The sequence below is a fragment of the Leucopleurus acutus genome (assembly GCF_964270905.1).
Source record: "Leucopleurus acutus genome assembly, chromosome: 11".
In the NCBI taxonomy this organism is placed as follows: Eukaryota; Metazoa; Chordata; class Mammalia; order Artiodactyla; family Delphinidae; genus Leucopleurus; species Leucopleurus acutus.
Window position 1 is genome coordinate 83,385,959 of NC_139152.1, and position 27,540 is coordinate 83,413,498.

A 27,540-nucleotide genomic window follows, 5' to 3' on the forward strand; every position below is an offset into this window, starting at 1 on the left:
GGCTGGGGGAGGTGATGGGAGGTGAGTGCTGCTTCTGCTTGGCAGAGGGTAGTTCTTCAACACCCACAGCTGCTCGGCTTCTGGGCTGTCAACCATCAGAATTCATTACCACTGACACTGATATCTCTACTGATAGTAGAGGTGCTGCCAAATCTGTGGTTTTAGATGGCCCACTTTGAGATTGCAGCAGTCAGGGAATTCATGGTGGTCTTGATGGAAGTGAAAAAAAGAGAGAGCAGGTACACACGGGCATTTATTCTGCTTTAATTTGTTCAGATTTTCCTCTAAGTTTAGGATACTCCATCCTAAAAGCAAGGATTCCATGTGGCTGGTATAATCACTTTGAGGTCAGAGACGGTGTCTTACGGGTTTTTTACAGTAAGACCGAGCCCAGTGCTTAGCTTGTGGGATTTTGAGTTTGTTGCGAGACATTGTAAATAGCTGATTTCCATGGCTGTGTCTGGGTAACATCAACCAATTTAGCTCTAGGATTTCTCAACCTCAGCACTGTTGATGTTTGGGGCTGGGTAATTCTTTGTTGTAGGAGGCTGTTCAGTGTACCGTAGGATGTTTAGCAGCGTCCCTAGCCTCTATCCACTAGATCCCAGCAGTATTCCTCCTCCCACCTCACTAAGTTATGACAACCGAAAATGTCTCCAAGTATGGTCCTGTGTCCGCAGGAGCAGGTGTATAAAATTGTCCCTGGCTGAGAACTACTGAGTTAGACTCTTAGTGCAACAAACTGCATAGAGTTGTATCTATGAGATATCTAGAGGAATTCAAGGCAGCTCTTCCGTCTTTCATCCACCTGGACCAGCTAACTTAAGCGCTCTTACTGTCAGACTCTTGAATCATGAAGATGCCTATGTCTTTGAGGAGAGAATAGGGTAAGTTAAGATTGGCCTTTCAAACCAGACAACAGGGATTCAGATCCACTGGTACTTTCTCACTTACTGAGTAAATATCCAGGCAAGGCTCTTAACCCCGCTGTGCCTTAGCTTCTTCATTTATTAAACGGTAGATAATCCTAACTAATGGGGCTACTATGTAGATAAAATGAGCTAATACATTATAACACGCTTAGAAGAGAGTCCAGCACGTATTAGGTGGTTGTTGGTATCGATAAAGAAGGGAGTGGCTCCAGCCCCTGGTCACCCTGTGTTCTGATCTCAGGCATTCAACCCCATCCCCTCTTGGACTGACGGTCCCTGGCTTGTGTCTAGGGAAACCTGAGGGGATCTGGTGTGTGGCAAGACATACCAATAGCAAGTCCCACCTCATCACCAGCATTTGGTCCTTCTGGTGTCACCTACCATTGCCCTAGATCAGTCCATCAGAATTAGAGCCTCATTCTCACTGGTCCCTCTTCTTAAGGTAGTTTCATCAAATGGTGGGAGCGAGGGGGCTCTCTCCTTCTCTCTCTCTGTCTCATTCTCTCTTCCTCTGTCTTTGTTTCTCTCTCCCTCTTTCTGTCTCTGTCTTCCTCTCCCCACCACTGCTCCTTATTCTCACTCTAATTTTTGAGCCCAGTTTAAAGAGCTGAGGGCCTACTTATTTTTACCTCAACTGCTTTTGCTTGTTTAGGAAGACAGAGTTTAATCAAAATATTTCTGTTGCCAGGTCAAGATGACCAGTACAAGTTATCCTGAGCTTATTTACTCAAAGGATCATTCTAAACCGATACATATTTCATGTGACTCATGCATATTCCTTTGCTCAAGACAAAACAACGTTAAGGAAAAAATATACCCATTATATAAGGCACAGCTGAAGAACTCATGTCACATTATGAACTATTGTTACCAATCCCACGAGAAGAAAATTAATCTAAAAGATCTTCTCACTGGTCTAAAATGAACTTGTCTGATATAAAACACATTTTGCATTGTCATTTGTTACTTACCAAATGTGGGCATTGTAGAGTTGCAGCTGTGAAAGGAACTGAAAGGCTTTTCTTGACGGTTATTTTTGTTCCTGTTGTTCTTACTATGTGTTACGTTAAATTGCTGAAAACTACACAAAGTATATACTAGGGATATGACATTAATTATTAATTAATGAGATGGAGTGATTTCAAAGTCCTGAAGCAGTCTAGAGAGCTGTAAATCCATGGTCTCCTGCTTGTAATCCTTACAAGTGGAAAACTTGAAAAAGGTGAACTGCAAGCTGAAGTTTATGAACCAAGCCTGATGTACTTCAACTGCAAAAGTGATGATGCAGCACTGTCCCTGGAGGCAAAGACCAAGGCTTAACTCGCTTCCTGTTGTGTCTTAGGCATATTTTAAGAGCAGTCAATGGCATCCCGATGATTCCATTTCCAGATGGAGTCATTCTTCATTCATTCATCAAATAGCTAATGAGCATCGTGTCTACTGGGAGGGAGGAGAAGCATTAAATGTGTCAGGTGCGATGAGTACCGTGGAGAAAATATGCGGGAATCCTGGGAGGGAGTCACTGTTTTGTTCAGGAGTTCAAGGCAAGTCTCCAGGATAATGAGCAAACTAAGAGAGAAGTTGGCATGTGCATTCCTAAACCCAGCTCTCAAAAGCCCCTCAGAGTTTTCCCACGGTTGGGACTACTTCTGCCATGCATTTTCCCACGTGTGGACTGGGATGAGGGTTGGAAGAAGTGGAACCACTAAGTAGGGTGAGGGTGTGTCCTATAGAAGGAGGGGAACTGGCTGGATTTGGCTGGGGTGGGGGTGGGGAAGATGACAGGGTTTGCATCTCCCCAGCCTCTCCCAGGGCACAGAGCAGGGACGAATCAAGTGCCTGAGAAGTGTTGGGGCCTTTGCGGAGACCTGACCTGGTTGCAAACCCCTCCCTAACTTGTCCTTTGCTATTCATTAGTTTAGCTTCCACCCCTTTTGGTGCTGCGTCTTTCATGGCCTTCCACACTTTTGTCTACACCTACGTCAAGTTTCGTCTTTGAAGGTCTTCCCTCGTGCTTGTAACTGCTTGGCCCCTCTTCAGTTAGAGTTCTGCAGAAAACAAGCCACTCTGTGTCTTCCAAGAACGAAGGCTTTGATACAGAGGCTTACACCATCGATGAAAAGGGCAGGGAAGTCACCTCCAGCTGCCTCCTGAAGCATCGTAGCGGTGGTCCCAAGCGCTGGCCTGGAAGCCCCTAGGGGTCCCAAGGATGTTGGACTGTGACACACATGATTCTCAGAAGACTTACCTGAATCTGTCTCTAACTTACACAACTGTGTCTAGCTGCCTACCTGGAGGAAAAAACAGCCTCTTCCACTTTCCAGATTTCACTTACCCCTCGTTGTTAACTCTAACCCAGAGCCCCCCAGGGAAGGGGATTCTGGGAAATGCAGTCCCAGCTTCTCCTCAGCAATTCAGAGGAGACTTCAGAAAGAGGGGGGACAGAGATGCCAAGATGACAGCAAACAGCATGGCACAGCGACTAGACCTCCGCCTACCAGGATTGACTGGACACCTGACCCTTCATCTAAGGCTATGTCAGCCCCTTCTCTGTCATACCTAAAGAGTTACAGTTGTAAGTCATGAATACTAATACTGTCCCTCAGGATGATGGTTGAACAGCTTTTTCTGGTGTTTCATGTGGCCATAGCTGGATACCTTGACCACAGACACAGTACCTCCCTCACACCCAAACCTTTGTTCTGATGCTACCACTAGACAATTCTTTGTTCACAGCAGAGCTGAATTCATTGAGACCAAATCTTTGGGAGTCAGACAGCAGCAGTCACAAGCCCACATAAGGAGACATCTGTGGGTCTGTGCTGCAGGAGGAAGGGAGAGGACAAAGGAAAGACAAACTGAAAACTCCTCTCACAATTGAGAAAAGAGGAAGGTTCCCTCCACCACTTGCGGCTCCTGTGGTGTTAGGGTGTCAGTCATCACGCGTACAGATGTCTATCACATTCCAGGCTCTGTGCCAGGCAGAATTAAAAATGAAAGAGTGCTCCCGTTATCAGTTGTTGCCTAACAGACAACTCCAGAACTTGTGGCTTAAAACAACAGTCGTTTATTTTATTCTCAAGTCTGCAGTTGGGCAGGGCTCTGCAGGACCAGCTCTTCTCTGTTCCATGGGCATCAGCAGGGGCCGTGCTCCCAGGGAGGCTGGCAGACCCCCTTTCAAGGTGACTCTCAGCTGAGAGCTCAGCCAGGCCTGGGGGCTGTAGGCTTGGTTTCTTTCCCTGTGGATCTCTGTACAGGCTTCTCTGAGGCTCCCCTGCCTCAGGCATCCTCGTGACGTGGTACCTATGTTCCAAGAGAATGAGACAGATGTGCATTTTTTAAACTGAAGTATAGTTGATTTGCAATATTGTGTTAGTTTCAGGTATACAGCAAAGTGATTCAGTTATATATTTTTCAGGTTCTTTTCCCTTATAGGTTATTACAAGACATTGAATGTATAATAGTTCCCTGTTCTGTACAATAGGTCCTTGTTGCTTATCTGTTTGACGTATAGTAGTTTGTATCTGTTAATCCCACACTCCTATTTAATCCCTTCCCCTCCTCCCTTTCCCCTTTGGTAGCCATATGTTTGTTTTTATGACTATGAGTCTGTTTCTGTTTTATGTATAGAGTCATTTGTATTATTTTTTAGATTCCACATATGAGTGATATCATATAATATCTCTTTCTCTGCCTGACTTAACTTCACTTAGTGTGATATCCTCTATATCCATTCATGTTGCTGCACATGGTAATATTTCATTCCTTTTTATGGCTGAGTAATATTCCATTGTATATATACACCACTTCTTCTTAAACCCATCAATAGATGTGCATTTTTATGACCTAGATCCAGAAGTGTTTATTCTGCTCTCCATTCGCAGAGGTGGGAACAAAGGAAGGGGACATAGATCCCACCTCTCGATGGAGAGAGGCAACGTTCTGGAAGACATGTGGGGTGAAAGCTATTGTCAGGGCCGTCTTTGGAAAATACAGCCACGTTATACTCAGTGCGTTTGAGGAGCTCGTTGACTAGAGGTGAAGACAGGCGTGAAACAGATGATTAGGATACAGCCTGAAAAGTTCCTATGAAAGCATGAAGGGAACTTCAGATTCTTCCCAGAGGTTTTAGGAGAATTAGAGGAAGTGACCTAGATCTTGAAAGATGAATTGACAGAGCAGCAAAATACAAGGGCATGGTGTTCAGACAGGAAGCAGTATGAGCAGAGGCACAGTAACTTGTGATGGAGACATCGCAGCTCCTCTGGCAGCTCTGCTTCCCCAGTCGGAGTGGGAATCCCGTGAGGACCACACAGGTTCCCCCACAGAGCCTTGCGTAATGCCTGGCTCAGCACTTCACCTCGACTTTCAAGCTGTTTATGCTCATTCAGCAGTTTCCCATGAATGTCATTTACGTCAGATATAATTGTCTCCTAGGCCTTGATGACTGGACTGATACTGGCCAGATAAGCATTTTTTAGTCACTTTTCTCCAAAATCGTCTAAACTAACATCATTTAGCTTCTTTGCAACCAAATCCATGACACTGTACTTCTGTTTAAGTAAAGTGTCATCTTGTTCCTGGATCTCTTTCAGGCCAACTGTTTTACTAAGCCAACCCTACCGCTATCACCTGAAAACTCAACCGAGATCATGATGGTCTTCCAGGAAGATGGTACTTACTGCTCACGAGAGTTCTTTGTTTTTCATCCCCGTTCTCCATTCTCACTTTTTCTACATAGGTTGAAATTAAAAAGAGCTTTATAGAAGGCCGGGAGCAGAGCAGGCAGAAGAATGAAACTGTACTGCGCACAATTTTCCTTGACCTTAGCAGTCCAGTAGGCAGGAAAGAAAATGACACGTGGTGAGACCTGGTGTCCGTTAGTGTTTCAGAAATGCGTTCTGTCTCCTCTCAGGGCCTCTCCTCTTCTGCAGCCTGTCGGTTCCTTGGTTTAGCCAGTATACTATTTTGGATTGCACAGCAGTAAATCACTTTGGCATTCACCTGAGGCTGCCTTGATTCAGTCTTTCAGACTCTAATAAGTGCCTGTGGGTCTTCTAAAATCTAGTCCTAAATTCGGTGACTCGTGGATTACACTGTACACATTATGTCTGACGGGTCCACTCTTGCTTCTGATTGCCAGAAGGGCTCTCCCACCCTGCAGTTCTCTATACAAACTCCAGTCAGATGAAAAACCCCTAGTCTTGATTCTTGTTGTCACACAGTCCTTTATTTGGTTGGCAAAACAAAGATAGCAATTAGCAGGTAAGTACTGAAGTTTAGTTTGTAGTTGTCCTTTTCTTCTTTTTCTGTTTATACTTAGCAAAGCTATACCTTAATCTCTCTTTGAAATGAAGTCTCTTTAGGGAAAGACAGTTCTAAGTAAACCCTAAAATACTTGCAACTGAAACCTGCTTTCGAACGGGTTTAAATATTTTAAAATGTCACTGCAGAGTACATTGACTATGATGATTAATTGTCCCAACCACTCTTTTGACCATCATTTCATTCCCCTCATTACTTCTCTTTGATTCTATGGTCCATCATTATGACCACTCATTTACAAGCACCTCAATTCTCTTATCCCTTTGTTTCTTTGACTTATTTGCCCTGCAAAGCCTTGACCTTGATTAAACCCCACGTTCTTTGTGCCTGCACCTGAGCATGTTGAAGGTTGCTAGAAAAACATGCTGACTGGTTCACTTTATGGCCACCATCTCAGATGAGGACCAGAGTAACAAAGAATGCCAGGTAGCCTAGTAGGTTTGCTTCCTCCATCACCATAATGAGGAATTATCTTCATTTCCCCTTCCCATCCTTCCTTTCTTGGCCTCCTCCTTTCATTCATTCATTTTTAAAAGTTTATTCATTCAGTAAGTAGACAGTGCCTGGCACAGTTCCAGGCATTCAGAATACATCAGGGAACCAACCAAAGAGCCCCTTTCCTTGAGGTGTTCACCTTCTGATGAGTGAGACAGTGAACAATAAACATAAGTGAATAGCATAGTATGTTAGAAGGTGATATGACAAAGGAAAGAGTAGAACAAAGTGTGAGAGTGCTGGGGGGTGAAGGGATATGCATTCTAAATACGCTGTGATGTAGGGGGCTCACTGAACATGACATCCGACCAAAGACTGAATAGGTGAGGGAGTTGGCTAGCTGTGATTCCCCACCATCTTCTTGCCCCTCCACCGTCTCACCTCCTTTATCTGTATCTCCACCACCCACACACAGGCTCTGCTGATAACCTTGTCTATACTTTGATAGAGGATAGAATCAATCGGACAGGGTCTTCTGAGGCCATCCCCACACTCACTCTCTGCCTTCCCACCACGACTACGCTTGAAGTGTCTGCCACTGTTCCCAGAGCCCCCCTGTTGTGTGCTGAATTCCCTCCTATTTCACCTTCTCAAGGACTTGGCTCCTATGATCGTCTCTTCTCTCTCCTGCATCATCAATTTTTGCTCTCTTTCAATTATTATAAATATGCTCCTGTAACTCATATCTTAAGAAAAATCCCTTGAGCCCCACATTCTCCTCCAATGACCACCTTGTTTCTCTTCTCCACTTCACAAAAGTCTTCTTCAAAGATTTGTCCAGCGTCATTGTCTCCATATCCTCACCTACCACTCTCTCTCTTTTTTTTTTTTTTTTTTTTTTTTTGGCGGTACGCGGGCCTCTAGCTGTTGTGGCCTCTCCTGTTGTGGAGCACAGGCTCCAGACGTGCAGGCTCAGCAGCCATGGCTCACGGTCCCAGCCGCTCTGCGGCATGTGAGATCTTCCCGGACCGGGGCACGAACCCGTGGCCCTGCATTGGCAGGCGGACTCTCAACCACTGTGCCACCAGGGAAGCCCTCTCTTTTTTTAATTGAAGTATAGTTGATCTACGACACTGTGTTAGTTTTAGGTGTACAGCAAAGTGATTCAGTTATACATTGTTTCAGATTATATTCCATTACAGGTTATTACAAGGTATTGAATATAATTCCCTGTGCTGTATAGTTTGTCCTCATTGCTTATCTATTTTAGGTATAGTAGTTTGTATCTGTTAATCCCATACTACTAATTTGTCCCTCCTTCCCTCCCTTTCCCCTTTGATAACCATAAGTTTGTTTTCTACATCTGTGAGTCTGTTTCTGTTTTGTAAATAAGTTCATTTGTATCATTTTTTTGGAGTCTACATATAAGTGATATCGTATGATATTTGTCTTTGACTTATTTAGTATGATCATTTCTAGGCTCATCCATGTTGCTGCAAATGGCATTATTTCCTTCTTTTTTATGGCTGAGTAATATTCCATTGTCAATATATACACCACATCATCTTACAGCAGCCATCTGTTGATGGCTCTTTTCAAACTCCTTGATCTGGGCTTTCTCCCTCTATAGACACTGATTTTATTAAGGTCAGCTTTAACCAAATCCAGTGCTCGTGCCACCTCTGTTATCTTACTGGCTTCGTCAACAGCATTTGTCCACACGGTGGATTGTTCCTTCCTTGAAAAACATTCTTTTCTTGACTTGGGAGACATCTCACGCTCTCCTGGATTTCTCCCTTCTTCGTTTGCTCACCCTCCTCTTCCATTTGACCTCCAGATGTTAGTACATCCTAAAACCCGGTCCTGGGTGCCTCTCCTTCTGTATCTCTATCTCCTTGTGATCCCATGAAGTTCCATGCAGAGCTTTTATATAACTTCTATATTGCAGTCAAGGCTTGAGCCAACAGGATTTACTACTTGATCTCAGGATAGCAGGGGAGGGGGAAGAGTTACCAGTTACTTGCGGTTACCAGGGACCCAGCATAACAATAGCTTCATCCAGAAACCTTCCTCTGTGGAAGGGAATGGCAGATCACACACCAGTCTTCAAGGCTTCTAATCACAGCTCAATGGCCAGAGCTCATTATATGGCTCCAGATGAACACTGGGCCCGGAAGCTCCGATGTCCATGTGCCCAGAGATACACTAATGGCTCCCACACAACAACGCTTCTTGCATTATATAATTTTATATGTAATTTATATCTATATATACTTTATATATAGATATCTGGCCATATCTCTATCTATCTGTCTATCTTAGCCCTATAAAGTAAGCAAAGGAGTTATATCAGCATTACACCAATGAGGAACTGATATGGGTGGAGGTATAATCTATCAGCTACATTTTTGTTATTAAAGATCATATGAGCCCCATTTCTTGACAGCTTTTTCACAACCTTTAGGTAAAAAGCCATTTGTAAGCTACCACTACATGTGCTGTTACTGCATCCTCTAATTTTGATCAGCATTCCACCAAGAGATAAACAGAATAGGCCTAGGAGGGATGTCATAACCTTTCCAAGTATGTTAGAAAGTATTTCCAAAGTTAAATTGCTGCTTCACTGGCAGCAGACAACCTGCTTACTTGTCCTTTCTGGCTCACGCTTGTTTGATGGCTGTTAATCTCTGCAGTTTGTTAAGGGCATAATGACACATGGGTTATTGACTGGGTCACAACTGTGAATACTTATCAGCTGGTCAATCATTTGTGATCATATAAAGTATAACTGTGATGATATAGTTGTCCCCAAGTTCAACTTATCTAATATACCACCTTGAAGGATGAGAGAAATGTTATGATGAGGACTTTTGATGGAGTTGGGCAGATCAGAACTGACATGGCTTTCTTCTGAGGAGAGATTTAGTACTGCATGGAGGGAACATCCACAAAGGGAGCATTTTCTCTCCTGTGCTCCCATAGGACATGAGACCAGCTTCTATTCATATTCCTCACATGTCTTAGCCTTCTCTGTATCCCAACATAGTACCCAGGATGTAGTTAAGTTTATCTTTAGGTGTTTGTTGAATGACTTTATGAGTGGTTATGTTGTGAGGTAGATAAGACATTTGTTTTACATAATAGATGCACTGTGATACTAAGTAGGTGTTGGAGGAAGGATATTCGGTATCAGTGTGTATTCATTAGCACTACTCATCAGGTATAATCCCTCTTCCTGGTGGCCTCACAGACAAGTCCATATGACGACTTCTGTCCCGTGAGCTAGGCGCAGAAGTGGTGTATGTCCTTATGAAACCCTCTGAGCTCTGCCTTCCCTCTGGCACAGTGACCCATCAGCATGAATCACTGAGTCACTGCAGTAAGCTGACCTGCAGTGGACATGGAACATAAACAGGAAGTAGACCTTTATCATAGCACCAGGCAATAGAAATAATGTAATTTAAATTTTTTGGTAACAATATATGAAAAGTAAAAAGCAGATGGAATTAATTTTGATGTTTTATTTCATCCAGTAGATCTAAATTATCATTTAAACACGTAATCAGTAGAGAAATTGTTGAGATACTTTACATTCTTTTTTTTCAGACCTCTAAGTCTTCAAAATCTAGTGCATATTTTCCCCAGATCTCAATTTGGACTAGCTATATTTTAAGTACTTAGTAGCTACCATGTGGACAGTACAGCGCTACCATTTCAAGTCACTGATATTTAGAGTTACTTGTTGCTGCAGCATAACTTAGCTTATCCTGACCGATAACACCAAACTTGGATTTTCTTCAGCTATCCCGATGCAGTGAGTTTCCTAGGTTTGATGTAGGAATCACCAGGGTTGATGCAGAGGAACCGAGAGCATGTTGCATCAGTGTTCACTTAATTGAAACCCAGGGAACCTCTGAAGAAACATGGAAATTTGTGCTTAGCTCTTCGACTTTGGACCTCTCCTCCTTGTGATCTAGAGGAGTGTTTACCTAAGCTTCTCATATGTAAATTTAAACCACCTTGAAACCTCTGTGGTGGCAAGAAGGTGAATTTTTCTGTCTAATAGTAGTGTTTTAACAAGATAATCAATAACGTGAGAAAGTTACTCACCCCAAGTAATTAGTTATTAATTAATTAATTGAGGAATTAATTAATTAGTTAATTAATTCCTCAATTAATCTGTGATCCCAAGATGTTCACAGATTAATTGAGGAAATGTTCATTCTCCATGACTACATGCTTAGTAACATACTAAGCATGTAGTATGTCCTCTCCATGACTACATGCTTAGTAACATACTGGGAATATAGTTGTGGGGAAGCTGTACACTTTCCTAAAGACAGCAGTGAAATATGTAATTTCAGAATTAATGGGGATATAACCTGTATTAGTTTTATACTGCTGCATAAGAGATGACCTCAAACTCAGAGGCTTACAACAGCCCATGTTTATGATCTCATAGTTTCTCTGCGGGTCAGAAGTCTGGATAAAACCCAGTGGGGTCTTCCAGTCAGGATGCCACAAGGTTGCCATCAGGGTGTCAGCCAGGCTGCCTTCCTTTCTGGAGTTCAAGGTCCTTTTACATGGTTATTGGCAGAATTTCTTTCCTGGCGGTTGTCAGACTGAGGTCCCCCTTTTCTCGCTGGCTGTCAGTCAGGGGCTGCTCTCAGCTGAGGCTGTTGACGACTCTTAGCCCTCCTGGGCCCTCTCACATTGGTACCTTACTTCTTCCAAGCCAGCAGAAGAATCTCTCTGACCTCGAGACTCTCTTTTAAGTACTGACCTGATTGGTTCAGGCCAATCCAGGATAATCTTTCTTTTGATTAACTCAAAGTCAACAGATTAGTATCCCAACCCCAGGAATGCCATCCCTCATTCACAGGTCCCACCCACACTCGAGGAGTGGTGATTACCTGGTTATTCAGGATGTGGAATCCAGTGGGGTGGGAATCTTGGGGGCCGTCTTAGAATTTAACTTGCCACATAACTTGAGATCTAAAGAAGCAGAGGGCTTCCCTGGTGGCGCAGTGGTTGAGAGTCCGCCTGCCGATGCAGGGGACACGGGTTCGTGCCCCAGTCCGGGAGGATCCCACATGCCGCAGAGCGGCTGGGCCCGTGAGCCATGTCTGCTGAGCCTGCGCGTCCGGAGGCTGTGCTCCGCAACGGGAGAGGCCACAACAGTGAGAGGCCCGCGTACCGCGAAAAAAAACAAAAACCAAAAAAAACAAAATAAAGAAGCAGAAATTTATCAGGCAGAGAAAATAGCATGTGAGAAAACCCCAAGACTGTCAGGAGTTTGGGGATGTGGAAAGAAGAAGAGATGAGGGCCATGTGACTGGAACCCAGAGAAAGGAAAAATGATACAAGATAAAGGAGTAGCCGGATCATGCACTGGCCGCCTTAGTGATTTTCCAGAGGGCCATGGGAAACCGTGGGTCACGATGCATTTTTAAAGGCGTCTCTGATGTCAGCGACAATACACAAGGCAAGAATGGAACTGGAGGGAGCCCAGCTTCGAGGAGTCTTCAAGGAGCTCGATGATGGAGACTTACAGGGGGATGGGGTGGTGGAGATGGAGAGAAGTGGACGGATTGGAGAGAGATGTAGGAGGTAGAGTCAGTCAAACACAATGATTGACTGAATGTGGGCCAAGGAAAAAGAAGTCAAAGGTGACCCTTGGAATTGAGGGACTGGGAGGAGGATTGTGCCGCTTCCTGAATCTGGGGACACTGAGGGGAAGAGCATTTTTTTCCAGAGAAGTGGGTCTCTTTTAGACACATTGAGTCTGATGTGCCCATGCAACAGCCAGGGGTAGACACCATGTTGGCCGTTGGCGTTGCTGATCTGGAACTCGGAAGAGGGTTCTGAGCCAAAGACAGGGATCTGGAAGAATCAGATGATAGGTGACATCTAAAGCCACACACCTATTTCCTGTCACTGATGCTAATGTCATCTTCAGGGGGTGAGGATTGTGACCATTTAGGAACATACAGTAGCTCAGAGGCTTTTCTCTACCAGGGCACAATAAGTGTGTGTGTGTGTGTGTGTGTGTGTGTGCGCACGCATGTACATGAGTTGTGGAGAGAGAATTGCGTCAGAATCAGCTGAAGAGTTTTTTTGAACTACACTCCGAAATTCTGATGAGTCCTCAGGGAATTGAGAATTAAAAAAATGAAAAGAAACAAAGTCTTTTTAGGGAGTTATGCCCTCATTTTTCAGAGAAAACTGAAACTCAGGAAAGTGCAAGTCATTTGCCTGGTGACACACAGCTGAGTAGATGGCAGCCCCACTGAGAGGAGTTGAAATTGCTTAGCGATTACTTTGAGTCTTTTAACCCTCCAGAAATGTACATTTCTCCATCCATTTCAGAGACTGGATTCCAGATCCACCAAAAAAAATTCCGCCATTAGCTATAAATTAGCAGAATGTTCCCCGAGCATTCTATGGGAGGAAGAAGGAAAGTCTTAGCTGTTGAACCACCCGCAGTGGTTGTAAGCTGACAACCGTGTCAGCTTCAGAGCAGTCATGCTTGGTATTGTCCTCATTTTACAGAGGAGGAAACAGGCTCATGAGCTGGTGTCGTGCCAGAAACACACAGGGAGCGTGAGTGGCAGAACCAGGCTTCAAGTTTGTTTTTACCGCTGGCCTTACATTCATTTTAGGATGTTTAGAGGGAACTGTATGCACTGTACCTTGCATTTCAATACCTAATTAAGTACTTTTCAGAAAAAATAAAATGACAATGGAATTGAATCCACAAAGAAAACGTATTCATGAGCCCCACTTTCCTCTTGTGAAGCAGCGGTTCTGGAGCCCAGCTGCCTTGGTGAGAATCCGGGCTCCCTCCTCACTCACTGTGTGATCTTAGCCAAGATCTTTGTGCTTCAGTTCCTCATGTGCAGTAAAGCAGGATAATGATGCTGGCTGCATAGGGTTGGTGTGAAGATTAGGTTATTTAACATGTGTAAAAGCTAAAACACTACGTAGCATGTGGTAGCACTATGTAACTGCTCCCACCTCTACTGTTCCTATTTTTTTTCTCCAAGAGGCTTATCTGAGTTCCCGATTGGAAAGTCATCTCTCCTTTCTTGTCCCCAGAGTGTCAGGGGTTCACTTTGTTCTCCTGGCAACATAGTTATGAGAGAGTGAAATCCAGGTAGTTGCCTGAGGGGGTACAGAAGAGATGCAAGTGGCTATCGACCCTTTGTGCCCAATAGATTGAAACGTGGAGCGTCTTTATGCCTCAGGTTTTCAGCCATTAACTCTTGTCCCTGCCCGGAATGCGCTCTCCCTGGATAATGGAACAGGCTTCTTTCCTACTTCTTCAGGTTTCTGTTCAAACGTCACCTTATCAAAAGGCCTGTCCGCAGCACTCTGTCTAAATAGCATCTCCTTCTCACCGTTATTTTCTGTTTTCCTCCCCTTCTTTATTCTTCTTCGAAGCACACCGTCAGAAGTATCGTGTGTCTGTTCATTGAGGGTTGTGTCCCCCATAGAACCTGAGCTCCACGAGGGCAGGGATTCGGCCTGTTTCGTTCACAGCTGTACTCCCAGCACCTAGGACAGTCCCTGGCACGTAGAAGGCCCCCAGTGAAGGTCTGTGGACGACGTGAATGGATGAGTGAGTGAATGCTAAATTACAATTCACGTGATGAGATGCGTGGTCAGCTGCAGAGACCACCATGATTTCCAGGTGCCCTTCTGCTGAACAGGTTTGGAACAAACCGAATGATTCTAGCCCCTCCTTTGCAGGTGAGGAAATCGAGGGCAGGGAAGAGGCCAGGTTCCAGATCTAAGGTGCAGCCAGAGAGAGAGCCAGGATTGGACAGTTCTCAACATGTTTTCACAGGCCATTTTAGTCTGCGCCTCAAAATAGCCCTAGACGTTTGCAGCTCCGGGGGTCATGTTGTCTCCGTGTGGCCAGTGAGAGAACTGAGGTGACTTACCCAAACTCGCAAGGCAGGGCTGTGACAGGACCTGGCCCAGGTGTTCTTTCCACCACAGAGCAGCACATGGTTGGCTGTTGGCCAGTGATCACCTAACAAGTCACATCAAGGGGACTTCTAGAAAGTATCTAAGCCTAGGTCTCCTGTAGTCTTCTGTGCTCTAATGAAGTTCCAGCTCTTTTAAAACGGTTTTCTTCAAGGTTAAACAAGGATTGGGGATCGTCTTTTGAGCTGAGTGGCTTTTTTAAGTTCAACAGCCTCTTGCAGGGCGTCCGGTTGACATAGGATACTCTGGGCTGCCGTAGACCCATGGGGGCTATTTCCAAACAGACCCCTGTTTCGTTCCCCGTTTCTTGCTCACCTGTTCCCTGTCCCTGTTTGGCACAAATGTAGCCCCAGGATGCACTTGGTGTCTTAGATGAATGAAATGAGCTTGCAAGTGAGAGCCAGGCAGCTTCCTTCAAGCCAGGCATTCACTCTGTGATATCTGTGGAGAGGAACATAGTTCAGTTTGCAGCTGCAGCTGCCTTTCCTGGTCCCTCCAGGCAAGCACCTTTGTGTTCCTAATGTTCCACGGATATACTTTCATGGCCAAGATTTGGAAACCTGGTGGGAAGAAAGAAATCTTGTTCCTCAATTAAAGCTTTAACTTAAAAAAATATTTTTACCTGCCACAATTACTTACAAGCCTTCCTTCTTACTGTTTAAAGAGTATTTTTAGTGCACAAGGAACTGGCTAAGTACTTTGCATACAGTAAAGCTTGTAGTCCTCTGAAGAAATCTGAAGCGCTGCTGTTGTTCCCATTTCACAGATGAGAGAACTGAGGGTTACAGAGATTAAGTAACTTGTGCAAGGTCACCAGCTACTAATATCAGATCTGGCACTTGAACCCTAACTCCAAAGCTTGGACTTTTAACCACTACACTGTGTGCTTTCTCTACTCTGTTTTCCTTCAGTGTCTAAAGGAAGGTTGCATATCCTCATGCAGCCCTTGTTTTGTAATTCTACTTAAATTCCACATATACATTTTTTCTCTCCATGGCTAGGGTATTAGCGTCTCAGGGGCAGGAATTTTCTCATTTTTGTATAGCCCAAAGCCAGTTGCCTTATTAGAACATAAACGACCCTTTCTCAGCACAAGTGGTTAATGCACTTGCAATACATGTTTGATAAAGAAATGATTAACCAAATCTTTTAAATTGCTTTCCTTTTTTCTCCTGCTACCTTTTAAAATGTGTCACCATCCTGTTTCAGTATAACCCAGTCAGCGAAAGCGGACCTGAAATGAAAAGAGATTGATAAAAATTTCCCACAATAAGGTTTCTATGGCAAACGTGATTTCTAGTACATTCCCTTGATGCGTGCACACACATTATCCGCGTGTGACTCTGTACAAGACCGTGATCTCATCCAGGCAAACATCACAGACGTCAAACGGAACCCAAAATTGCAATGAGTTTTTCTTTGAAATCAGAGATGTGTGTCTAATGAGGGCCTGCAGGGGGAGGGAAGTCCCATCTGCACGTCTACCTGGGGAATCCTTGGAGGTTGCTAGGAGTGTTCATTGTCTCGGAATCCCTGGCAGGTGTGCGAGAGCTACAGCCTGGGAACCTTGGGCACAGAGCGGAGACTGGAGCCGCTTCTGACTTCTTGACAAGATGCTCTGAAGCGGCGATAGCTTTCCCCAGCGTGGGCCAGAGGAGTCACACATGGGCTTCGTTCGCTGGTCTGTGGGTGGCAGGGAGGTGTGCTTGGGAGACAGACACAGCTTGGTGCCCGTGTGCCCTCCTCGAACTCAGCTCTGACTCAGGAAAGCCAGCCAGAACATGGAAGTTCCAAGTTTCCCTGCAGGGGACAAGCTGGACACTGTTAGAAGTGGAGTTCCACCTCAGCTGTACATCAGCAGCAGGCCGGGGGCCAAGGGCAGTGTCAGCAGGCAAAGGGGAGGCGGCCACAGCAGCAAGGCTGGGACAAAGGGCACTGATGAATGAGGCCACTTCTAGCCAGCAGCCCAGGCGTAGCTGCGGGAAGCGTTACCTGAGCTGCCCCTGGCTTATCTGACACAGCTCATCACTTCATCCTTCTAGAAACCCATTCCTCCTGGGTTCTGCTTTGCCTTCGTCCCTCTCCTTGCTTCCCTCCCTCTCTGACGGCTCCTTCTCAGTCTGCTTTGATGGTTGCTTTCTCCTCTTCCAAACCTCTAAATGTTAGTGTGCCCTGGGGCTCAGTCCTTCCCTGTGCTCTTTCCTTAGGTGACCTCATCAAGTTCTATGCTTTTAAATGTCAGCTACATGCCTGCAATTCTCAATAGGTCCCACCCTCTGAGAGCCAGACTCCCATATCCATTTGCCTGCTTCAAACTTCTGTGTACCTGTCGCCCAGGTACCTCAAACACGCACATCCCAGAGTAAACAGCCATCTTCTCCCTGACTCTCGTCTACATCAGCACGTGGTATTAACCATCCCAGTTTCCCAGACAAAACAACCTGCACATGCTTCTAAGACGCCGGAGTCTTTTCTCACTCTCCTCATTTGATCAATCCCAAGTCCTTTCAAATCTACCTTCAGGTAGATCTCAAGTCTGTCCATTTCTCCCTTCCTTGCCGCATTTACCTTCTGGTTCCAGCCACCTGGCCTCCTGGAATAACTTTTCTAGTGAATTTTTCAGCCCTGTGCTCCCCCTGGGACATTCCCCACAGGGCATTCAGAGTGTACTTTCTGAAACAAGTGATGCCGTCACCCCTCTGTCTTTAATCCACTGGTAACTTCCCCTTGACCTGAGGAATAAAATCCAAATTCCTTACAGCACTGAACCTGGCCTGGCAGTGTGTGTCCCCAGCTCTCCTCTTCAGCCCTATTATCAGGTATTCTCCCTGCCTCACACTTTACAGTATCCAGTCACCTGAGCCTTTTCAGTTCCTAGTGTCATCTCCCACCTCTGGGTCTTCGTACTTGCCGTTCCTTCTGCTTGGAATGCTTTTCACTTGGCTTCTCCCATAGCTGACATCTTCTCAGCTTTTGGATCTGAGGTTAGATGTTATGGCGGCAGGGATCAAACAGCTGTACCCTGCCTTCTACTGGCCCACAGCACTGTAATTCTTGTCCTTTTTACCACCTTTCATAATTTTAAATCATATGTTTATTTGTTGTTCAATGTCTGCCTCCTGCTTCAGACTGTAAATTTGGGCTACCGTAATATATCCAAGCACCTAGCAGAGTACCTGGTACATAGTCGTCGCTTAATGAATGTCTGTTGAATGAGTGAATGAATGAATGTCCTTGGAGGAACATGTAGGGGACTGTGGAAGGACAGGAGATAGGAATTGGGGGCCTGACTCTCAGGGTTTCCTCTGGTTTAGCCTTCTGGTCAAAGACTGGAAAATCCTTTGCAGGTATTCGCTCCTTATCTGTCGCATTCACAGGTTGTAACTACGTAACTAGCTGTGTTCTTCCCGCCACTGCCAATGTGGTGTGGCCCTTCTTAGAGATGATGATGACTAACATGTTTTGGATGTACTGTGAGTACCCCACCTGTATTATGCCATTTAATACAACTCAATAGATAGCTATTGCTATCATTTCCCATTTTACAGATGAACGGACTGAGGCACAGAGAGGTTAAATAGCTTGTCCAGGATCGCAGAGCTGGTAAGAGGTAGACATATGAATATGAATATGGGCAGTCAAACCTCAGAGTCTGCATTCCTAACTAACGTCTGGTCCAGCTAGCCACGTGGCTCTGTACCTGTACTCTCTCCCAGATTGACCTCATCCAATCCCATGGTTTTAAATATTGTCTATGTCCTGGCCACACTTACTTTGTATCTCTGGCCCAGACTGCTCCCCTGAGCTCCAGACTCATTTATCTACACACAGGACATCTTCTCGTGACCATCACAAACTTACTTAGCATTTCCTAAACTGAGTTCCTGATGTGCCTCCATGCCCCTGCTCCCAGACCCTCTTCCAGCCATGGTTTTGGGGGTCGTGAGATGGAGAGATGTCTGCATCTACATGTCTCTGAGAGGTGGGTTGCTTGCGTTAGATCATGGCGTGCTATTTATTCTTTTCCTTACTGTTGCCGTATCTAACCTTCAGGTCAAGGACCACGATTTATATATCTTTGCGTTCCCAGCATCTAGTACATAGAAGGTGTTCAATATGTTCTTGAATGAACAAGAAAGAAGGGATGTTTTCTGTGAATCTTACCTATTTCTCCTCCAGGTGTTTTCCATGCTACTTCTTAATTTCTCCAATCATTCTTCTAAGGAGATTTTCCAGACTCCTCTAAATGGTCATTTTTCTTCTCCCCAGTGTTCTAACCTAAGGGCTTTTTACTGCAGTATATTAATGAAACAACTCTATGTTGCAAAAAATTCATTTTTATTTCTCTTCATTTTGGCACTTGCACACTTGGATTTATGTGGAAAGGAATACTTAATAACGAGGAAGAACCTATTTAAGCACGGTAGCGTAATCATTCAGCACCGGACAAAAGAGTGATATATGAGCTATATAATTAGCAATCATCTGTTTCACGTTTATTTGTCTGGGCTGAAGTTCAGTTTCTCCTTAAAAACAGAGTATAAGTAATAAGTCCCATACACATAGACACAGGTGTGCAAGCATGCACACACACACACACACACACACACACACACACACGAATAGACACTCATCATCATTAATGGGAATTCAATTAACATTTTTCTCAAGATCATCTTAAATATAGCTTAATTTTCCCTCTTTGTTTTTGTTGCTTTGTTTTCTGAAATACGAAATTCTTTTCAGATTAGTTTGTATAAACTGATAAAGAATTCAGAGATTGTGTCTTCAATGCACATAAAAGCCATGGATTTATTTAAACCTCAGAGTTTATCAGATAAAATTGCCAAGGGAGTCAGGGGATGTGGCTGTGGACTCAGCTTTGCCTGGGATAAACTTTCAGTTTGGCTGTGGGTGACTTACTTGACTTAGTCTCTTCCTTCTTTAAGAAATTGAAGTAAAGCCTCTCTTACAAGTTGGAGAATAAGATGAGGTAACGTGTAAAAGTGCTTCTAAAATTATAAAGCACTAAAAAATAGAGTGATGGTTTTATAATTATTGTTCTAATTGAAATAATAGGAAAATGGAGTTATTTTTATCATGCTGAATTAATCAAAGCAGTTGCTCTTTTATGCAGAAAATGGTTGAGATCCCACATTAGAAGTTTAGTTGACTCAGTATGTGTTCAGATGAACTTGGCTTTTCCAACACACAGAAGTATGGCACGTAAAACGTGCCCTAAATGGAACATAGTACTGTATTCTCCTTAATATTTTCATACATTCGTGGGAGATCTACAAAATGATTATCCTTGCAATAGATTGTATATTTTCTGTAAAACTAGCAATCACAGTAATTCCATGAAGAGAGTATATTCTGAGATTATCCTCTATCTAAATCAAGGTTTGACTGATTCTGTAAATCAGTCACATTCCCATCTTCTTTATTTTGCACAATTTTACTCGTTCTCTCATGGGAATATGAGAGAAGAAATAGCAGGAAGTGAGAACCTTGTCGGAAAGCTAGGTGAATTTAAAGCATTCCCGGTATTACCATGAAACCTCCCAAGTGAGGAAGCTACAAAACCTTCCCAGACTCTGAAGTGTATCTTTAGTATAAACAAAAAGGCCCCTTTTTTTTTTTTTTTTTTTGCGGTACGCGGGCCTCTCACTGTTGTGGCCTCTCCCGTTGCGGAGCACAGGCTCCGGACGCGCAGGCTCAGCGGCCATGGCTCACGGGCCCAGCCGCTCCGCGGCATGTGGGATCCTCCCGGACCGGGGCACGAACCCCTGTCCCCTGCATCAACAGGCGGACTCTCAACCGCTGCGCCACCAGGGAAGCCCCAGAAAGGCCCATTTTAAGGAAAAATAATCTTTCTTCTGCTTTTTAACTTAGAAAACTATATTATATATGGAAAAACAAGTGGCAATCTTTTCCAAAGCACAAGAATGCTCAACTGATAAGCTTTGAGAACATCTCAGATCAAGGCATCAGCGCATCCACAGACATGAATGGGACACAATGGAGAGTGTGTGTGCTGTGTTTCTGTATATTCCTGTATGGACATTGCCACCCATGAGCTCATTCACGCTACCCCTGGCTACCTGGCTGTAAGCACCCAGTGCAGGGAGATAATAGGTTACTAAACAGAAAACCAGTTTGTGCAAAGAGACACAGCCCTAGTCATTGCTTCTTCAGTGGTTGCTGGCGTGTTTGTTCTCTGCGTGGGCACCTTATTTGCAGTAATCGGCTATGTGGGCTCCAAGAGTCACTTAATCTTCTTCACTTCTGGCTTCATAGGACTCCCAGCTTTCACTGGGGCCAGGACTAACTGTTCACATTTCACTAGACAAATATTGGTTGAGTGTACCGTCTATAGTAGGCACTGTGCTAGGCCCAGAGGATTCACCCATGAATAACAGAAACTTTCCTTGTTCTCAAGGAGCTTAGAGACAGGGGTCTGCTTATCCTAAGCTGAAAGATAAAACCTTATTTCAGCCTGAACTGCCAGAAAGTTTGATTTTCCTAACCAATATCAAAGGGTACCCCACGACCACCATTGTGGATCTGGGCCTTGGCCCTCCTCCCCATGGGAAATTCAGTGTCACCAAAGTCCCTGAGAACATTGTAGTTGACACCAGCTTGATTTTCATAATATCTTGAGGAGTTCTTATGAATTAAGTACACTATTTATAAGCCTAACCAGAAGACCCTGAATGAAAATACAAGAGATGAATTACAACTGCATTTCATCTGCAATATAAAAACAATTCCCTGCAGTGCAAATGCACCCCAGCTAAAGCATAAAGTTGAGCTTTTTTTGTCAGCTGTGTAAAAATATTGGCTTGTTTATAAATACTATTATAGGGAGAGTTCAGCCACAAAGGCCTAACATATCTTAAACTACAAAGTTTTAAATTGATACTCTTAAACTGTAAAACTTTAAATAGTATGCAGTTCAGAACGACTGTGTGCGAGAAGGATATGGCTAAATAATTGGCCGTTTTGCTAATTTTAAACTGCTCTGGCTTACTGTTTCTCATCTTTCTTCTGCTTCCTTCCATAACTCAGCCCTCCCCCTGAGAAATGACTTCTGAAGGAAATCTCCTAATTGGAGATGTCCCCTTGGTCAGAGGCATAGATCAAAATGTGTTGGGGGGTTAACAGAGTATGAAGCTCTAGTTTTACTTGCTTGTCTAAGTTCTGTGTTGATAAGAAGCCCCAGAGGAGGCAAAGGTTTGGGGCCAAAGAACACAGTCCTTTGAAAAACCTTTGCTGATACTGACCCAGATTTGAGACTCACATCCCTTAGGTCCCTTTATCTCCACCACCACCAACTATTGCTTTTGCCTGTAGGATTGAGAGCCTGTCTCTTTCTCTCTGCTTTCGCTGTAACTCTCCCTTGTTGTTTATCCTCCACGCAGTAGCCACAGTGATCTTTGAACGCCTAAATCAAAATGACTTCCCCGTGGCCCTAGAATAAAGTTTAACCATCTTGTTGTGGGCTGTGAAGCACTACATGTTCCTGCCCACCTTTCCACCCTCTGCTCGCTCCAGTCTCCATGATTAATCCACCCCAGCCCGTCTACTTGCCTCCCTGTCCCTCGACCATAGGACATACCAAGCTATTTCCCAACCTAGGGCCTTGGCACCCAGAACATTCATCCCATGCTCTTTATCCAGCTGGCTCCTTCTCTATGTCTCAGCTCACATGTCCCCTCCTCAGAGAGGACTTTCCTTGACCCTTGCCCAAAGAAATGGGTACCCTACCCCAACGCTTCCTCCTAAGACTTTGTTGTCTTCAGAATACTTGTAGCTCTGAATCTGTCCCTCTCTCTTTAACTTGTTTTTGCCTGTCTTCTTTTGTGTGTGTTTTTGCAGAATGTGAATGCCATGCATATCTCTTTTGCTCCTAAACTGGTTCTCTAGTGCCTGCCACACAGTGGTGTATTGGTTGAGTGGATATATGCACACATAAGGAGCCAGCTTGTCGCTGAAGAATGCCCCCCATCTTAAACTCTGTACAAGTTCATGTGGTCTAAGTTCCAACTCAATTGAAACCATAGGAGACTTGGATATACTTTTCAATTTAGTTTCTTTTTTCTGTTTCAGTCCTCTCTAACAAATAGTGACATTATCTTTGTGAAGTTGCATGCCCCATGGGAAGTGCTCGGAAGATATGCAGAACAAATGAATGTAAGAATGCCTTTCAGGTAGGTGTAAAAGTGTCCCCGCCCCCCCATTCTCTCTGCTACTAATGTACTCCTCTCTCAAAACAAAGAAAACTGAAATGCGGACTGGAACACTCTAAGAAAATCCTTTAAATGTTTAGGAGATGCAATAAGTACCTCATGGCTAATAATGGCTTCATATCTTTTTGTGAAAATGTCTGGCTAATTCAGTCCTTAGAAGGGCACATAGTTCACCTGCCTGTGAGAAAGAAATATTTTCCAAGTGGCGTTTTCATTTCCAAAGTGCCATTTTTAGAAACCCTGTGTACTGCTTCTTTGAATGGCCAGACCCCAGGATCAGTGGTGCAGGTCCTTACTGACTGGTCCCTTCCAGAAAAAAATTCAAATCTACTTCCATTGAAACAAGTTCAAGAAATTTCAGGAAAATGTGATCTTATTTATTTTTTTTTTGATCTTATTTCTTTAAATAACCTATTTTTAAATTTAAAAAAATCAGGTCATAAATACTGCACAAGCACAAGCATTGATATTTATTCCTAGGGGAATAGAAAACACTTTGCATGGATTTCTCAGTTATTTAAAGGGATTAATTTTCCTCCATCTTACAGTGAATATTCTTATTTTCCCTATAGATTAAGAAAAAGTGATCATTGGCTAGATGGAAGTGAAATAAAGTATTAAACCTCAAGTTATAAATGCCAAGATATGTGGAAATAATGGAATCTCTCAAAGGAGGTGGAGGGGTGTAGTACCAAGGACAGTTCCAAAGGGACTAAAGAATTAAATACTTTTAGTTCACAATTTGCCCATAAAGACCAAGTCAGTGGGCGGATATTAGACAAACTGCCAATTCTGAAATATACCTCTTAATGAGCTGTGGAAAGTTATCGACACAAAGAACCATCTACGTTCTTAGAAACGAAGAGGAGCTAGGAACACATTTAGAGAAGGGCAATTTCCGTTCATAGGCCTGTAATAGATCTCCTTGGTGCACCTTATTTTCTTTGTTTACTGGTCTTTATGTCCTAATACCAATTCAAAATAGAGGCTGGATTTCTAGCATCTATTTTCCTTAAGGCAAAATTCCCGAAAGAATTGAGACAAACATAGTTCTAAACTTTTCAGTTATTTATCAATGTGAATCAATACTATATCACACATAAGGACCGAAAATAAATCTATATGCTTAGATAGAGTCACCTATCAGACCAACATCTTATAGCCAACAGAGCTAAAAAGTCTACCTTTTGATAGTAGTAGTAGTTTTACAGTAGTCAAACCTAGTGAAACTGATTCCCCCCTCCCCAGTAGCAACCTCATAAAACCTTTTGCCGGAACACACTTCTCAAGCACAGAACCTGAGCAGATTGTAGAAACATGAGCAAATTCCCTTAGTACCTGGAAGCATTTCATCTCTGAAGCGCCTGGCTGCATCACAGATAATACCTCTGTGTGCTCATTACATAGCAGAAAAATGCTGCCTGCAAGCAGCATTAATACTTTTCTTATGCAGTATTCAGAGACTGTGATCCAGGCAATAAAATGAAAACCATAATAGCTATGAATAATAATCTTAAACGTAGGAATTCCTACAGGGCAATATTTTAGGAGGAAATACTGTTAGTGTGTGGCCACTAATTGGCCTTATTAATATTGATGTGAGTTTGCCTAAGCATAGCTTCACTTGATGCAACTTGGTGCATTTAGAATTTATGCTTTCATTTTGTCCGGTGTTTTAGACAGATAACTCTAGCTTATTTGTCTATTTGTCTGTGGAGACATATGTATTTCCAAAGCAGAAATTGTCCTGCCGTGTCAGTTCACCAAAATGTTCAAATGTCAATTTAGCTGACTATTTAAATGCCTCCAAGAATCTTTATTTATTATTTTCTGTAGACTGCACTTCTGAATCCCAGGTTTAGTCTCCTAGGATTTTTATTTCTCCAGTGTTTAAAAGGAAGTCGAGTAATAGGTTTCTTGTGGGAAATTGTCAATAAAGTCTGCTTCTGCTAAATACCTATATGTCCATGGATATGGGCTTTTTAAATAGACTGTTTTTAAAACAGTTTTAGGTTTACAGACAATTAAATAGGTAGTACAGAGTGTTCGCATATACCCCCTCTCACCCTACTTACCGTTTCCTTATTATTAATATCTTGCATTAGTGTGGTATATTTGTTACAATGGATGGACCAACATTGGTACATTATTACTATCTAAAGTCCATAGTTCACTTTAGGTTTCACTTCTTGCCTTGTACAGTGCTATGGGTTTTGACAAATGCATAGTGTCAGGTACCCCCTATTATAGTATCACGCAGAATAGTTTCACTGCCCTTAAAAATCCCCTTTACTCTGTCTATTCATCCCTTCTCCCCCCAACCCAAACCCCTGGCAACCACTGATCTTTCTCTTGTCTCTATAATTTGCCTGTTAACAACATGGGATATGTTTTTATGTTTTCACAGATATGCAAAATAAATTTTGGTGTATAAACTTCCCATTCTCTCTAAGTGAGATATCTCAGGAACGGTTCAGAATTCATACAAACCGTGTTCATTTCATTACCACCCCATTGGTTGAAGCCCAAACTATAGAAAGGGAGACTGCATTTTAACAAAGCATCTGATACATGTGCTCTCCATTCACGCTACACCCAGTATTTACATTTGTAATGCTTTTTAAAATGCAGGTATATAGAAGTCCAACAGATCCTTAATAAGTCTGATTTTTAAAAAGATTTTTTCCCAGGATTCCTTGGTGTATCTCTTGAATTCACCGATATGAGGGCCAGGGGTCAGGCAGTATGTTCTAGTGTGGTTATTCATAACAGGATGTTGATACCTATTTGTTAGTGTCTGTCCCATACTGATTGTCAAATATAAATATGTAGTTTTATATTACCCTTGCCTATATCAGATGAGAGAAGCTTTCTCTAAACTTAAAGCGCTATATAAATATTAGTTAATGTAATCCTGCGCCCACTAAATTATGTATGTTGCCAGCAGGCTGGCAACCCATCTCGGCCTCCTGAAAAAAGAGCTGACCTCAGCCGAATTCCTACAAATACCAATTGCTCCAAATTATTGCTCTGCACAGGTTCTGTAGGCGAAGAGCAGCCGTAAACAATGATGGTAACACGGAGAGGGGGCGATATCAATGGAGACGATTTCATATGATTTCATGACTCAAAAAATGCATGCCCTCCGTTCCCACTACATTTCTCACTGTTAATCTCTTTTTAGTTTTTTCTTCTTCACCTCTTACAGGCTTCTATCTTCAATCTCCTTTCCTTCCTTGCTAGTTCAAACTGTAACTGACGATGGGTTTTCTTCTCGACTGGCTTCATTTTTGCTGTTCTTCCAGGAGAAAAATCTATTACCTGCCCCGCCGGTACAAGTTCATGAGCAGGTTAGTAGCATGCTCTGTCATGATGGCGTTTGTTTTAGCTGTTGGCCTGTGTGCTCCAACAGTGACAAGGAATACAAGCTGGGGAAGACGGGCCTTTGTCACACGGGAAAGCCGGCTGCCGTGCCAAAAATCGCTATTTCAGGTTAGGGAAATAGCCTAGGGGAAAAAAAAAGCAAAGATGGAAATGTTCCTCTTAGAGTCTTCCCTGTGATTTCACACTTGGGAGGACAGAATTTATCTGCAAGTCTACTGAGGCTGGGTTTGGGGTTTTTTCTCTCCCCATTCTATTAGATAAATTACCAGAAAGGCCCGCTGTTTAGAAAGCATCTTTGGTCTGAATGTTACTCTTTTCCCCACACAGATTCCTCCCTCTGCTGTAAGTAACTTGAAATCTAAGTGCAGACAATCACCCTCTCCAAAAGCAGATGGTTTCTTGGCCCTCTGGGTGGGGTCCGCCTATGTTAGTAATAGTTTGTTAATAAAGTAGGCAGATGTATGACCTTATTCAGAAGCCCTCCTACCCTCTTTTTACCCATCCTCCCCAAAAATACTACTGGATGAAGATTGCCTTTACTGTGCTATGAATCCTTCCTAAGCTTGTCTCTCCTTGTTTTCTGAGAAGCCAGGGATGAAGGGGAGGCGTCAGTGATGTCCTTTAATTTGACTCTGTGGTGATCATTGGCATTCTAATTTCAAGCTTCTAATTGGTCTTATGTAACCATTCACCCTGAGCTGAGCTGATAGTTAAACTTGGATACCATTGCATTTGTCTGAAAATCTTAGAGTTCAGTTCTGTGAGATTTAAGATTCCTATTCACTCTGTTAATGTGCTATGCAGAAGGATAAGTAGGAGAGTAGTTGATATATTTTAGTGAGTTACTCAAATACACGTGCACTCAACAAAGGATGACATGAGAATGGGCTTTTAAAGAAACTAAGACGTGGCTTCCAAACATTTCCCTGGGCAGCATCCGTATTAGCAATCCTTCTTTCATCAGGCAGTTGCCATGGCATTTGGATTCACCACAATGAGACGAATCCCTTTTCATATGATGACCTTCTACAAGAACTTGGTGCACACTTTAGCCTATTTCAGTAGTTTTCAAACTTTAGCCAGCATCAGAGTCACCTGGAGGGCTTATTAAAACACAGATTACTGGGCCTGTGCTGTAATCTATGATGTAGACGTCCAACTCTCCACCTGGAAGGTATATGAAGGCAAGGATGGCTCATCCAATTCCTTGTTTCCAGCAG

The 27,540-nt window shown here is 43.5% G+C and overlaps 1 protein-coding gene across 2 annotated transcripts in view; it reads left to right on the plus strand.

Annotated features, from left to right (window-relative positions):
- The window catches only part of ANO4 (anoctamin 4), a gene marked incomplete at both ends in the record, with an annotated part of 231,406 nt that overhangs the window by 50,980 nt on the left and 152,886 nt on the right, over window positions 1-27,540 (plus strand). For both annotated transcript variants that reach the window (XM_082850054.1, XM_082850055.1), the window contains 2 exons: window positions 22,797-22,897; window positions 26,242-26,286. In XM_082850054.1, the coding sequence (XP_082706180.1) occupies window positions 22,797-22,897; window positions 26,242-26,286 (146 nt within the window). The remainder of the gene's footprint in view (window positions 1-22,796; window positions 22,898-26,241; window positions 26,287-27,540) is intronic.